This window comes from Harpia harpyja, chromosome 16, assembly GCF_026419915.1.
Source record: "Harpia harpyja isolate bHarHar1 chromosome 16, bHarHar1 primary haplotype, whole genome shotgun sequence".
Lineage (NCBI taxonomy): Eukaryota > Metazoa > Chordata > Aves > Accipitriformes > Accipitridae > Harpia > Harpia harpyja.
Window position 1 is genome coordinate 15,467,264 of NC_068955.1, and position 15,348 is coordinate 15,482,611.

Genomic DNA, 15,348 nt, shown 5'->3' on the forward strand with positions numbered 1-15,348 from the left:
ATCTAAACCTACCCTCTTTCAGTTTAAAACTGTTGCCCCTTGTCCTGTCATCGCAGGCCTTGGTAAAAAGTCTCTCTCTGTCTTTCTTATAAGCCCCCTCTATATATTGAAAGGCCACAGTAAGGTCTCCCCGGAGCCTTCTCTTCTTCAGGCTGAACAACCCCAGCTCCCTCTGCCTTTCCTCACAGGGCAGGTGTCCCACCCCTCCCACCATTTCTGTGGGCCTCCTCTGGACCCGCTCTAACAGGCCCATGTCTGTCCTGTGCTGGGGACCCCCGAGCTGGAGGCAGCACCCCTCCTGGGGTCTCACCAGAGCGACGAAGAGGAGAAGAGCTGCCTCCCTCCTCTAACCATGAGGAAAAGACCGTGTTAAACTCAGCGAGCGCTGCAAAGCAGGTGCCGTTTTGCAGGCGCTTCCCCCTGCCTCCCCAAGCCTTGTGGATCCTCTGGGGAACCCTTCCCGAACCTAAGGCTGTGTGTCCCCCCCGAGTGGGCCCAGGGGCCGGCCGAGCCCCGGGCGGGTTGTGGGGGCAGCTGTGAGGAGGGGGGGCCGCCAGGGTGAGGGGGGTCAGAGCCCGCCGGCCTCCCTCACAGCCCCCGCCCTGCCCCGTGGCGCTCCTCCGCTCCAGCAGGGGGCGAGAGCTGCCGTCTCTGCCCCGCCGGGAGCCGCTCTCGCGCCGCGCTGCTTCCGGGCCGGGCCTCGGCCATGGCGACGGGCGCCAAGAAGGCCGTGTGAGCGGGCCGGGCCGGGCCGCGCTGGGCCGCGGCGGGGGGCGGAGGTCGGGCGGGTTCGTGGGCGGCGGTGTGGGGGTGTCGGTCGGTCGGTCGGTCAGTCAGTCAGTCAGTCAGTCAGTCAGTCAGTCAGTGTCGTCGTCGTCTCCCCGCAGGTACCCGCTGTTCCAGCTGGGCGGCCCGCAGCTGCGGATCTTCCGGCCTAACTTCTTCATGCTGGCGGTGCGGCCCGGCGTGCCGCAGCCCGAGGACACCGTCCAGTTCCGCGTCTCCATGGAGTGAGTGCGGGGACGGCGGGGGACGGGGCACGGCATTGCTTACCACCCCGCAGCGGGAGCCGTCGCGGGTCTGGGCCTGCCGCGGAAAGGGCCCAGCGCCGCTGCGGAGGTGCAGAGGGACCCCCGCCGCTTCTAGAGCACACACCCAGTGCCACAGGTCCCGGCACACTGCCTCTTGTCGCCTTCTTCTGGGCTGCAGTTTGCCTTGTTAGCTGAGGGGTGGGAAGGCGAAGTGCCAGATAGCACCCTTTGGGCTGGGAGATAGAGCTTCTGCATCAGGGAGACCTTTTAGAGGGCTGCAAGGGCACTCATTTAAGTACGAGCTTTGTTTGATTCCTGTTTCTGAGTGTTAGTGAGGCTCAGCTTTCCCAGGGATGGCCTTCGGAAGAAGGAAGTGCTTATGAAAATGATCCAGAGGAAACAAGGTGATGTCGGGGTATTTGTCAGGGCTCTTTCAACCTGACCAGTCTGGTTGGACATGCTAAAGCCCACAAGCCTGTGGCAGGTCCTGAAAAGATTAGAAACTGCTCTTCAGAAGATTGGAAAGGGTTCTCGGCTCGGGCAGTGAGAAAGCCTACCCACTCTTGCTGAATACACAATATATCTGGCGCTTTGACTGTTGAGGCTACAGAAGATAGAATATTTGTCATTATTACAGTTTATGGATAATGAATTGCTGTAGCAGTGCGTGATCTATGTTGAGTTTATGCTTTTGTGTAGTAAAGCTACCTTGGTTAAAAGGAGAAGACGTACTTACTCCAGAGTATCAACCAGTCTATAAATACTCTGGCTCTGTTTTATTTTATTTAAATATTTATACTTTTCCTTCTTTCTTTACCCAAAATGTTTTTGCATTGCCTAGAATGACAAAAGTGGATATCAAAAATTACCTTGAAAAAATATACAATGTGCCGGTAGCTGCTGTGAGGACCAGGATACAGTATGGTAAGTGCAGTTGAGTAATCCAAAGGGGTGAACATACCATCCCTGCACAGCCAGAATAGACTTTTCCTATCAGAAGGTCCATTAGATTTCAACAAACTTTGGTTCCAGGTGCTTAGCTGGTGACATCTATCAGCTCAGTTGTTTATTTGTCCCTTCAAATGAATATGCACCACTTCATATTTGAATGCTTTGATTAGATTATGACATAAGTTTAGTTTTAAGAAGAAAAATCTGAATTTAAAAAGCCTTTTCATCTTGACAGTTATCTAGCTTGTGCTCTATGCTTTAGTAGTTGGTACTATTTCTCTTTGAAGACCCGTGGGTGTCTCACTTCAGAAGGAACTGCTTCATGTGTTTTAATAAAATTAGTAATTAAACTTAATTTCAGCCATAGCCTTTTTTTAAAAAAATATGTGAGTTGACATTACCTGGCATGCACAGAGAGGAGGTGATGTGGTCTAACAAAAGGCAAAGTTTGTAGAGCAAAGAAAAGTATTCTATTAGACCAGTAGGTAATAGCAGTAAAACATCTTGACAGACTTTCAGTTTTTCATCACCTGTCGTTACCACATTTCTGCTACAGACTTGTATGCTTCCACTGATGGTATTTCTCCCCTGTGCCACTCCTACAAAAAAAACCCCAAAACCCAAGACCACCAAAAAACCAACATAAAACCAACCCAATAGAAAAAGAAAAAATGTTCCTAGTTTAAGTTATGCTGAACTCTGACTTGGAGCAGAGAGACCTATCTCTAACTGAAATAAGCTAAGTTTATATAATGTCACCTTTACATTTGAATGCTTCCTTCCCTAGAGCTTCTCTGACTGCAGTTTGGATGCAGTGCAAAGCCAGGAATATAATTTTCATGTTATTTACTTTTTTGATCACCAGGCAGTGCATTAATCAAATGGAGAGTGACTTGGTTAGGACATCTTTGATGGCTGGGGTTTTATTTTTTCATGCAGTGACTCTAGCAAAGGAATTGATTGATGTGTTTACAATGGTAAGAGTAGGGTTGATTTTAAAAAAGGGATAGGAAAAAAGAGCTGCAATAGTGAAAAATGGAGAATGACAGAAAAATCTTCAAAATAAGGTTGTAAAACTCAGAACATAGAAGAAGAAGAAGGAAAGATCATCTGTCATATGCTTATGTGAAAACCAGAATTAAATAAAGTCTTAAATACCAAACACATGCAGTTCCAAGCAGCACTGAAAAACATTGATGCTTGTCCTTAGAACCATTTTGTCCCCCACTGCTAATGGAAGTGATAGTAGAATGTATATATTCTGGGGTAAAAGAGGAAAGGGGGTTAGAATGTCTAATAATTTTAAAGCTTTAATGTCTGCCTAACATGTAGGGAATAAATTGAACTTCCCACTCAGCTGTGACCAGCATACTTGCAGAAGGTTGAGGTGCTTTGGGTTTTTTGGATGTGGAGTGTAATTTCCTCTTGTATAAACAGTAGATCCAGCTCATTAGCTGGGTAGTAAAAATTGAAAAGTTGAAGCTGTTTAATGGTCATTTCCTCCTTGTCTTCCTGAAGCTGTTGATGTTGGGAGGACAGTTTATCACTCCTGGCCCCCTACTCAGGAGACTTATCTCCTTGCTTTTTTGCAAACTTTTATGTGTGACGTGAAAGCACAAAGGCTGTCAGCAGCCTGAGGCTGGTGATGCTTCTGTTCCCTACTTGTAAACGAGGAGAGTAGTGTCTACCAATTTCAGTACATTTTAGTAATTGTGATGCTGTGCTGGTACTGGAGAAAGAGTATTCTTCTTAACAATAAATCAGAACTAGTGAACTCCCCTCTTCAGGTTGGCCTTGCTTTGGGGAACTTGAAGTCCTGGGAAGTAAAAAGTGGGACTCTCTTCATTTTTGCAGGTGCAAACAACAAGAGGAATCACAGGAATCAGAGAGTGAAGAAGCCGGATTACAAGGTTGCCTATGTACAGCTGGTGAGTTAACGTGGATGCTTGTGGGGAAAGAGGAGGGGACTGTTAACCAGCCGAGCTACAAGTAATGTTCAGTGAATTGTCCGGTTGGCTGAGTATTTCTGCCAATACTCTAATAATGATATTTTCTTTAATACATTCCAGAATGTAGAGAGATTTAAATGACTCAGTCAAAAATGAAATTCAAACAAATGGTTAGTTTTCAAGTCCCGTATTTGTTTGAGGTCTGTATGTAAGTTATGGTCTGATGTCATATGGTGCTGCTTTGCCAGTGAGTTTCATGCTGACCCTGTACTCTGTGTGCTGGAAGGTTCATGACTTGTGTGGTTGATTGCTGAAATGTCCAGTAAGTGAAAGAATATATTGTAAGAGTAGGGAACTTCTTATTGAAGTTTTGGATTTCAGAGAAGACTAAGGCGTATTCCTTGGAGAGCTTTTAGTCATGTCTAACAAGCGTGCTTTGTGGCTAAACCGGGTTCTGAAACGTATGTTGGTTGCCCAGTGGAAAAGGATCTTCATGTTCTTAGGAGTTTCTTTCATAACAGGAGCATATTATAGTTTAGACTTCTCTTGGGCTTACCTATGTAAAAAAGAAATGCAACCAGTGACAGAAAACCCCTTCACATACCAAAATTACATTAAAGGAATGCTATTTATGGTTGTAAAACCATAAGCTCAAAATTACTGTTGGCAACACACCCTCAGTGTTACTCCATCCTGGGACAAGGATTCAGTGTGGGGGGAACACTGTGTGATCTTAAAGACTGCATAAGACTTTGTATGGACTTGGGGTCAAACTAAAGAGGCACAGACAATGGGAAATCTGATGTTTTTTTTAATTTTTCAAAGTTTAAATGTGCTTAAATGTTTTTCTCTAAGACCCTTCTGGGAAGGGGAGTGGAAAGAAAAATGAGGAGAGAGTGTTTTTCTAGACAGCCCTTACCTTTAAAAGAACAGTCTAAAGTACAATGTTAATAGGAAGTAACAGAGTTGTATTTAGATGACTAACATTGATTTACTGTGCTGAAGGTAAAGGCAACCTCATCTCTGTGAGGATTTTGCATTACAATGACTAAAAAACACCTTCCTTTTTCAAGGAGGAGTCTCTGCTTTGGTGGGCAAATTCTCCCTCCTGGATTGTCTGTTCTAGGTTTTTGTCTGTGAGCGATCAGGTATGAACAATTCATTAAGAACACAGCTGAGGAATTGAATGCCAGGAGTGATGTTGTATCTTACAAGTTGCTTTCTCTGAGTGTTGTTCCTTAGTAGGTAATTGCAGGCACTTTGTCACGGCCTCTTGCTAGTGACTTCTTTGCTTTTAGAAACTCATTTCCCAAGATTGAAGCAGACATGGATCTTTAGCAAACTGTGGTCAGTTCTCCAATTTTATTTCACTGTATTTAACGTAGTCTAGTTTTGTTTGTCTGCTGAGTTGAGAAGGAGGTAGTCTGCAACCCATAGATACTCAGGGGGAAGGAGTGGGAAGCAAAATGCTGCTGCTCTGTGGAGCAAGCCACTCATTTAACGCAGTGCCTTTGTGCATTTATTTCATGGCAAACTTCTGAACCTAGAGTAGTTGCTATTACCTTAAGGGTAGCTCCGCGGTGGAGTGGGGAATTATCCAGACTAGCTTGGTACTGGAGGCAGTTGCACAGCGGTAACTGTGGTCATTCCTCCAGCCTGTCATTTTGTTTGCTGGGCAACGCACAGAGCCCTGCTGCACTGTGGCTGAGGACTACTCTTGGTACCTGAGACAGCAAGTGTCCCGTACCGCTTTGCCTTATACTATAGTACCACCATAAGTTTTTAAAGAATGCCATTTTTTTCTGTCTGTCCCATTAACAGGATCAGGGGACCACCTTTTGGTGTTGTATTTCATCTCAGGTGACAGAATCCTGACCATTTACTGAACTCTTGTCTGTGAAGCTTGGTCTGTGTATTTTCCCCTCACCTCATTCCTGGTCTCTTTGCTCTCTTTTTTTCTATTGTTGTTCGTGTCTGTTAATTCCTTTAACATTTAGGTTTGCCTGTCCTCCCCCCCGCCCCTTCCTTTCTCTTTTTCCTTTTGTTCTTTGCTTTTCATCACTAGCTCTGGTGTCTCAGACAATGAGCTCCCAGTTCTGTGTTCACACCAGCTTTAAACAGTGGGTGAGGCCAGAAACCCAGTATCATTTCTGAAACTGAAGGTTTTGCCTTCATTCTCATTCATGGTGTGATTCAGGCCATAACAGGCCCCATGCAGTCCATTGTTAATATCTGCCTAATTTAGAAAAGTCTTTGGTAACCACTGTAAAATCCTTATTTTCATGAGAATTAGTTTGCATCTGCCCTGAGTCAGAGTAGCTGGGCTTTCCCACCATTTTTACCAGCTGTGTTTTCTCTCATTAATCCAGTTTCAAGTTAAAACTGCTTATGACTGGAAAAATAAGGATGTGTTTTTGGAAGGTCTTGGGTTGATCTTTCTGTTGCCCACTAGGTGGAAGTATTGCTCTTTCCAGCATGACTTGGTAGCAGCTGTGGTGTGGTTTACCTGAATGAAATTGAGTATATTCACATGACCAGTTACGCTTCCCTGCTTCATAAAACATCGCCTCATGTGTCCCAGCGCAACATACATGTCCATTAACTTACTGCAAGTGTCTCAAAGGTGGAAAGTGTATGAAGTCATAGTCAACATACCCTTAGGTGTCAGATTAGTGCCCCAGCTGTTCCACATGTAAGAATTGTTGTCCTTTCTTTTCCAAATACTATTTCTTGGAGATTCAGAGCTGTTTACTTTATTCTCAGGCTGTAACTGGACAAATACATGATCTGTCCAAGCATAATATTTTCACACTAAAAAAATACCTCAGATCATAGAAGGCTGTGGTTCAACAATATCTTGCCATTCCAGAGCCTGCCTGCCTTTTTTCCCCTTTTGGAATGTGGTGAGGAGGGTTTAAGTTAGAGACTTACGGCCCTGGGTATCAAATGCTGCTTTTTTTACACTGTTCTATTTTTTTAATTAAAAACAAAGCTATATATCTTTGCAGAGTAGATAAAATTAATGTAATACAGCAACTTTCTCCTTACTCCAATACAGTTATAATTATTCTACTGTTATTAAAAAAAAAAAAAGCCAGTGGGAAACTTTACAGTTGCATCAACATCAGGGAAATTAAAAAAAAACAACATCCCCTCCTCCTCCTTCAGTATTCTCACTGGTTTAGCTCAACAGGTGTTAGCACCCGTGGGAGCACAACTGTAGACAAGCCTCTGGAATCCAGACCTATTTTTAATTAAACCTGTTTTGAGAAATCTGATGGAGATGGCTGTAAAAAGGAGTCTGACCTTGTCAACATTAGGACTAACACCTATTTAGCTGTATGAATGATGGCACTGGTGGGAACATTTTTGCAAATGCTTTCTCCTCAAACCCCATTTAGAGTGTCCGGTACATTCATAGTAATTAACTCATTTGCACATCAGATGTGACAGCAGTTTTCTTATGACATGTAGTGAATTCAGAGGAAACTTGGGTGCTCCGTATGCTGTGTCATTCCTGTGTGGATTTATGAAGTTGCTTTCTGTGCTGTTTTGCCATACGTTTTAACATCAGATGTTACCACTGCAATAGTAGGAGAATTGTTCAGATGCACTGGATTATTAAACTTAGCTGCATTTGCTGCTGCTGCTGGACTGAATCCCGTGCTGTTGGGAGTCCAACTTTTTTTTTTAGTTAACGATACTATAAACATCACTTTTCTCCTAATTCTGAAGGACAGTAGTAAGTGCTTCAATTATCTAAATAATCAGAAGATCTCACAGTTGTTTACATGAACAGTGTTTGCTGCGTCATTCCTACACAATAATATCTGTGCTGACCTTCCATTCCTAAACTTTCCAAGGGACGCAAAGGTCAGAGAAGTATAAGTGAGTTTGTGCCTGATAATCCTTCCAGCAATTTTCTGACATGAGGCTCAGCGGTGGAAGGGCTAACACTTGACTTCATCGGCCTAATTATGGTCACTTAACCTCTCATTAAAATGAATGGAGGTAATTTGTACCACTCGATGTGATAACTCCTTCTACAGACTTGGAGAACAAGGTGTGTTTTCACCCTTTCTAACTCCTTCTACAGACTCGGAGAACAAGGTGTGTTTTCACCCTTTCTAACGCAAAGGCTTGAAATCCAAGGGAAAAATACCTGTTTGATGCTTAGATCACTTTTTATCTAAGGATGTTAGCATTTAACAAATGAATCTTTATAAAGCCTTGTATATAAATCAGTTTAACATTTGGGTAATGCTGAAGTGAGAATTAGAGTTGTGCAGGAGTAGAAGTTTAATGGCTCCCATTTCTGTTATCTAAACAGTGGACCACACATCTCACTTTGTACATAACCTTAGAATTTGTAGGAAAAAGGAAGGTCTCTGGGAAGACCCTAAATTGAGAATAGCACTTCATAAAATCATCATGTTGCTTTTATTTTTCAGGTGTTTCAGTACCGCCTCTCTGACTTGTTTTGGTTTTTTCTTCTTTTTTTTAACATTGTAAGGGCTCACTTAGGTATAAGGGCATGTGGTGGTAGAGTTTATCCTAACAAATTCCAGAGTATCAGTGCATCACCTCACATTGGTGAAAAAGTTCTTTTGCTGGCAGTGCAGTATCCACTTCCAAGACAGACTAAATTATCTGAGCAAAATTACTTTTTTGCCGGTGTCTGTCTTTTTTAGAGGATTTTCTTTTAGCACAGTTACATCAGGTAGGAAGATGTTCTTATTTTCTACCCCTTTCTCTGTGCTTCTAAGTTAATTATGCTGGCAGAAGTTCTAAAGGAGGACCAAGCCCTAGCCTTTTTAGAGCTTATTTCAGCTTATGTGAATTTCAGTAATTCAGTAATTAAAAGGATGGCCTTGGTTAAATGGCTTGCAAAAGCTAAAACAGTGAACAAATGAAAGGTTTATGAATAAGCCAAAATTTTGCTTTCTGGTTGAATATGCCAACATTTCATGTTCTAGCAGTTTGTAAACCAGATAAAAGCCTGATGAACTTGGTAGAAATTTAGTTGTTTGCTTTATTTCATTTAGGATTTCATTCTGAGGATGCATTTATCATATGGTTGTCAAATGGTTGCTGTATAGAAGGGAAAACTTTTACAAATAACAAGCATAAGAAAAAGCAGCACTGCGTAAAGGAGTGACGATCCCTCCTTTCCTTTGGTAGGCATTTTTTTGAGAAAGTGGCATAGGAACTTGAATCTAAGTAGCCTCTGGCATCGTGTGGAAGATGCACTGAATGTAAATATGCCTGGACAGACTCACAATCCTTTATGTAAGTTGATGCCTTTTGGTATTTTTGAAATTTTGAAATACCCAAGATACAGGCTTCTTCTGAAAACTAGCTACTGAGCATGCACAACAGCTATTTTTCATACAGCTTTCATCACTCCAAAGTCTTACAGTGCAGTATTACTGCATAGTATTGTTACTTAAGATTTATCAACCTTCAGTTCTCAGGGTGTAATGTCTTGGCTGTTTCAGATTGTGTCTGGCTGCCAGCCAAAATCAGAATTTCTTCACAAAACAAGAGCTAGAAAGAGCCAACTTGTCTATGCTGATTTTGATTTATTAAAAGACTCTAGATACAGATTGACATTTTCAGCTCAATATTTGACTTTCACCAGCCTTGAAATGGGAACTGTGAGCACTTTGATAAACAGCTGAAAGGTTTGTCTGGTTTTGCTACAGCCTCTGTGCATACCTTTTTTGTTTGTTTTTTTTTCCCTCCTTTTAAAATAATAACTGTTTTGCAATGCTTAGTGAATTACCATGGATGTTGTTAGTATGCTTTAGGGACAGCTTTCCTTCATTCTCCAATAAGGGAAGTGCATTGGTCCTGGAAGCATACCAGAATGGAAGTGCTGCATAACAAGAACAGTCCCTTACTACACCGTTACCAATATAAATAGTTCTCAAATTTTCAGTGTAGGTGGTATGCCTACCATGTCAGCCTGAACTGTTTTCTGACTTGTTTAACTAAAATGGCTTCCTCTCCAGGGCAGATGAGTCCTTAGAATCGGCCCTATCTGTTCTATAGGTACCAGGGGCCTGAACGACTCACCCACAGTGCAGTTAAAACAGTGATTTTTTGTAATATGAACAAATTCTTTTCCAAATGGTTCACTGTGCTAAAATCCCGGGCAGCGCGTGGCCTCAAGGGTGCTTGCTGCTGATCCTACTACAGGAAGAGTTTCGGTAGGCTGCAGCTTTGGGATTGTTCAAGGACATTGATAAGGCCAGTTTCTGTGCCTCAAAATGGAGCTATGCTTTAATTGTCATAGAACAGCTATTATAAGCATACCTGTTGGTAATTTAAAGGTACAAAAGAGTTGAAACCCCAGAGTATACACTGTGGAAAGGAAAACCTTGATTTGTTCCAGTTGATCTTATCCAGGCTAGAATCAGGGAAAGAGCAATGTACACAGCAGCTCCCTTGTTGTTTTTGTAGTATGGTCAGGCTTTTAGGAAACCCCCAAGAAGTATGCACTACAAAAACAACTGGAGCATTGCTGGGTATGAGTTGATATTTCCTAGATTCTAGTCTGGATAAGCTCAACTGGGATAAGTCATGCTTTTTCTTTCCAAAGTGTATGCTTGAGGTTTAAATTCTTTCACACCTGTAAATTACCAGGTTGAGTGTATATGGCTAAATGAAACATAGCCCACATTCACCTGGGTCAGGGACATGGTGACGGGGGTTTTTTTGATTTAAGTATGTCACATTTCTGATCCCAAAATGTAGTATAGGTAGCTGTGTTGTGGAAGGTTGCTTTCATGTCCTTTGTGGAACCATTTCATAACTGGGCCTCTTGTTTGATTATATTTATTGCACAAATGTAAAGAATGGCTGATCTGAAAAAAAAAAACAAAACAACCCAACTGTTTTCACCTGAAGCAATTAAATGCTTTTGTTGAGATTTCTGTATGTGGCATTCTGCCAAAGAAGTTAATGTATGGTAATGTTTGTAAGTATTTTGGAGAGTAATTTTAGAGTTATGAGCTATCAGTTAAGAGTTTTATTATGCAAAGTCCCATACAGAATGGAAGGGCTAATATTGTTGGGTTTAATGAAGTTGTGCTTAGTGCAAACACCACACGTAAGTAAGTAGGTAATGTTAATGGGATACAACATTTCCACAGAATAATGGTTTCCTGCTGTTAGATAAAAACCAGAGACCAAGCAAATGTTTATTTTCCAAGTGGGAGACATAGATCTGATGATGATGTTTCATTAAAATGACTTGTCTGTTAGGCAGAATGACTGATGCAGATGTAATCACTTTAATCTCATTAGTGATGTATGAGACAGATTGTTCCCACTGTAATTGTTTTACACTACAGTCTTTATTCCTGTTGATAAGAGACCACTAATATCTGTTATTCTGTATTCCCACATTACACCCTACAATAACAGCTGCTAGGACTGTTCTCTCTTACCCTTACCTGAGATCTAAACAGCTATAACCACTAGTCATATCTTGAGTGTTAACATAATGAGTGCCTACTCCACCATATATTTCCCTGGTAGTGTTACTTTAGCAAAATCACTTATTTTGCTCATCTTGCTTTTAGCATGTGACTCATACAATATCTCTGAGCTGGATCAAAGTCTTTGAAGAGGTGTCCATCTGCTGACCATTCATCTGTAAAACAAAGATGTCAGTGCCTTAATTAGCACACAAAAGATGAGAGGCTGAATGTTAGCTTTTGGGGGGGGTGGGAGGATATATGTCTTGGGGAGAGGGGTGGAAAGAGATCTTGGGAAGTTAAGAAGTACCATTTTGCACTAGCTGAAACTTCAGTGTGGTCTTTCATTGTAAGTATATGCATCATAGCTACTGCAGAAAGGCTGGAATGTCTCTGACCATTTGTTTTCTCTTCAGGGCCAAGGACAAACCTTTCAGTTTCCCAACCTATTTCCAGAGAAAGAACAAGACACAGAAACTCGCTCTTTTGATGACTTCAAGAATAAATATATGGAGAGAGAGAAGCAGAGGCAGAAAGGTGACCCCAGACGAGGTGGAGTCCCTGATTGGTTTGGACTTTGATGCAACAAGCCAGCTGCCTTTCTTTAGGCTCAGAGGGATTTTGATCAGCAGAACTTGTACTCTTCCCTTGTAATGACTGAATGTTTATTCTTGAGCAGCCCTTGCTAGCGTGTCTTTTTTCCTGGCTTTTTGTGCACGACTACAACAAAATGGCCCTAAAGAAATAAAAAGGTAAAATAAATCTTACTGCATCAGGTCTTTCCTGTGAACTTGCGGACTATTTCTAAAATGTGGAATTGCTTGTTGTTGTTTCTGACTATGGGAGTGTCATTGTGCTTACCACCTTCTTGTTTCTACGGTTTGTTTTGAGTAGGAGGCATTTAATTTCCCAGGATAAGTGTAGTTTGCATTGAATAGAATGTATAAAAGTCAAGATAGGTCAGTCAGAGGTGGACATGAAGGTGTAGATAAGTGAACTATAGGCTCAGGACATAGGGTCCCCTTATTGTCAGTTATTGTGTCCTGCTATCCTGTGCATTGCCTTCCTTGCAAAGCGACCCCTCCTTTCCTGGAGATGTGCGCGTGATCTGATTGCACTCCTTTAATGGTTGTGTGGCATTTTGGAGACAGGGTTTATAGGATAGGCTTGTGACCGGGCACGTGTGGATTTGATCCCCAGAAGCATCAAGGAACAGACAAACACAGTGCACAGTCTCTGCTTGCTGTTGTGCAGTGCATGTAGTTCCCTTCCGTGGCCAGCCTGCCCCAGGAATGCTCACTGGCACGCTTGTGCTACTATTCCTTTCCCTGTCTGCAGCTACCTTGCAGTGCTGGCAAGAGTCCTGTGTGGACACAGTTGTATTGGCATAGAAATGCTTCTGCTAGTGTAGGCTGTTTTGTGCTCAGGATTAATAAAAAGACTCTTTTTACTTTTTCTGGTGCAACTCCCTCTACTTCCAAGTTGCTGATGCCAGGGCAGTGGTAGAACTTTTCTAGGCCTTCAGGGCTGCCATGTTCAGGTTTTTCATTTCTTGGCTCTGCGGCTGTTTCTCCTTTCTCTGATGAGAATATTTCCTCTATTCCTTTGTCAAGTAACGTGCTCTGCTGTTGTGTCAGAAATGGCAGAGGAAAAGGAGGGCTAGGAAGGACTTCACCACAGATCAAGAAGGATGTGTTTCTGCAGGTCATTGGCTGTAACACCAGCACATGCAGGGTTAAACGTATGGCTAATGTTTCCCTGGCTTTTGAATTCTGCCACTTGGAGCAATTGGCAGGGTAGTGAATGAGCCCATGCCTTGAATGCTTCTACCCGAGTGCTCTCCTTTATTGTTCTGTGTCTGAACTTCTTGTTTGGACAGCTAGCAAGATGTTTATAAGGAAACAGCTGTTCCCCAGAGAGGCAATCCAAGTAGGATTTTACGCACCCCCTTCTATTCATTAGTCACCTCTTTCCCCCTGCTACTTCCCTTCTGCACGACAGTCCATCTCCTTCTGTGGTTTGTTGCTTACAACCCCAGTGACTCTCCCACCCCCCTCTTTGTCCAGTTTCCAAGGGGGATTGTGCATGATGATCCAAGTTAGCCAGTGCTTAAACAGAGAGGTGCTCTCAGAGAGGAGGGAGATAAGGGAGGATTTGCTACTCCCAGCCTGCCAGCAGAGTTACAATAGTAGATGTGGAAAAATACTGACTTCACTGAAAACAGTTTATATGTTTGGCATATCTGCAAAGCCAACACTTCCAGAGTTTTGTAGTGACATGTGACACTCCAGGTTAAACCAGGAGCTGGCCTGCACTTTTAAAGTAGGATGACTGAATTTGTCTAGACACAAGGGTTTCCTCTGCTGTACACAGCATCCCCTCTGGCCCTTTTTAAAATTTTTTTTTTTTTTAAAGGAGCTGTTTTTCAGACTCCCAGCTCAGTGTGGAGCTCATCCATATTGGGGCTGGGGCTTTGTTCCTACGATGTAATACAGAATTTGCTATTTTTCTTCACTTTCCTTTGTAGTCACCTCCAATATAGGTAACTCCATCTTCTTCACCGTGGTGAAGATAAAATGAAAAGAATTCATCTAGTGCTGCCATATATCTTCCTAACTGGTTGGTCAGCCTTGAGCAGCCAAACAGTCAGGTATGTGATAGTTCTGGGTAAATGAGGCCATATTCCATGTGTTAGGTGTAACAGCAAGACATATATTAACCATCAGCCTCTCTGCCTTCCCTGTTATGGTCCTCAGGAGAGGTTGGAGTCACCAGCTTCTGTACTGGCATTGAAGACCCAAGCTGAGAGGAGTTTATTTGCAGTCCCAAATATGCTCTAGGCTAAGTGAGTATCAAAAGCCCCTGGGCAGGTCTACCATGCTTTGCTACTCTGTGATTTCTCTGTGGGTGATTAATTTCTAGCTCATGTTCAAGACGGGTTTCTGTCTGGAGTGGCACAAAAGGGAAGAAATAGAGACACGAGTGTACCCATATGTCTATGAAGTTGCTGCAACCAAATTCTGGCAGATACTCAAGCTGCTTGAGAGCAATGTTACCAGCTACCTCTAAAATAGTATTCCTGTGAAATTAAGGTAAGATTAAAAAAAGAAAATTCAAAGCCCCTGACCCACCATTATTTTGCTTTAATGCTCCTGATCGCCATGGAAGTGGGATTAAAAAGATCTCGAGTCTTTCCCCAGTCCCTTGTTGGCCAGTGTTTCTGAGGAGGTGCCAGTGTTTAATATGATCTGGTGCTTCACTGCTTCACAAATCCCATCCCCAGACTATACAGGTAGGCTAGAAGATAACGGAGATGACACTTGAATATTAAGGCAGAGATTGTATCTGTACCAGAGAGAAGTACAGCGAATGAGTGGTGAAACTAGGACAAGGACTCAGAATTATGTAGTCTTGTTTGCTAAATTGTGCTCCTTCCAGCACATCCTGATGTTTATTTGGGGTGATGCAAGGGATCAGCAGATCTTACGAGGTCCCATTTAGTCCTGCTATCAGAGGTGTTGATCTGTCCTTGGCTATGTCAGCAGCCATACCTGTGGGCCAAGGACTTGGATATATATGTGAATAACTTCTCCAAGGACCAAAGTAATGACTTGGTTGAAGAGGCTGATGTTCACTGTGGTGCAGGAGAAGCCACGTCCTGCACTTGGCGTGCACAGCTCTGCAGCTGCTGGCTTCTCTGACGTGCAAGGGAGACGTTGAACGCAGTTTCTTTCCCCTCTGAATGTGTGCGACCCCCCAAAGAGAGTGATGTGCTGGAACAGTCAGTGGATGCGCAATTGACTGCGTAGGCCACTCTGGTAGAGAAAAGCATCCAGCTATGATGAGTGTTGTCCCAGCAATACCAGTACACTTCAGAGGGAACACGCAATTGCTTTTTTGTTTGGTTGTATTTACTGCTTTTTTAAAACAAAC

At 42.9% G+C, this 15,348-nt stretch overlaps 1 protein-coding gene across 4 annotated transcripts; it reads left to right on the forward strand.

Annotated features, from left to right (window-relative positions):
* The first annotated feature begins 612 nt into the window (after window positions 1-612).
* Window positions 613-12,177, forward strand: MRPL23 (mitochondrial ribosomal protein L23). Of its 4 annotated transcripts, XR_008238759.1 has the most exons (7): window positions 613-732; window positions 888-1,010; window positions 1,873-1,955; window positions 3,837-3,910; window positions 5,005-5,079; window positions 9,113-9,220; window positions 11,832-11,967. XR_008238759.1 is itself a non-coding variant. In XM_052811423.1 (6 exons), the coding sequence occupies exons 1-6, from the start codon at window positions 707-709 to the stop codon at window positions 11,994-11,996; spliced, it is 546 nt and encodes a 181-aa protein (XP_052667383.1). In that variant the 5' UTR covers window positions 613-706; the 3' UTR covers window positions 11,997-12,177. The 4 variants fall into 4 exon arrangements, 3 of the variants coding, with proteins under 3 accessions (XP_052667383.1, XP_052667385.1, XP_052667384.1); XM_052811423.1 differs by lacking the exon at window positions 9,113-9,220 and having other exon boundaries at window positions 11,832-12,177; XM_052811425.1 differs by lacking the exons at window positions 9,113-9,220; window positions 11,832-11,967 and adding an exon at window positions 5,753-5,821.
* The last annotated feature ends 3,171 nt before the right edge of the window (window positions 12,178-15,348 follow it).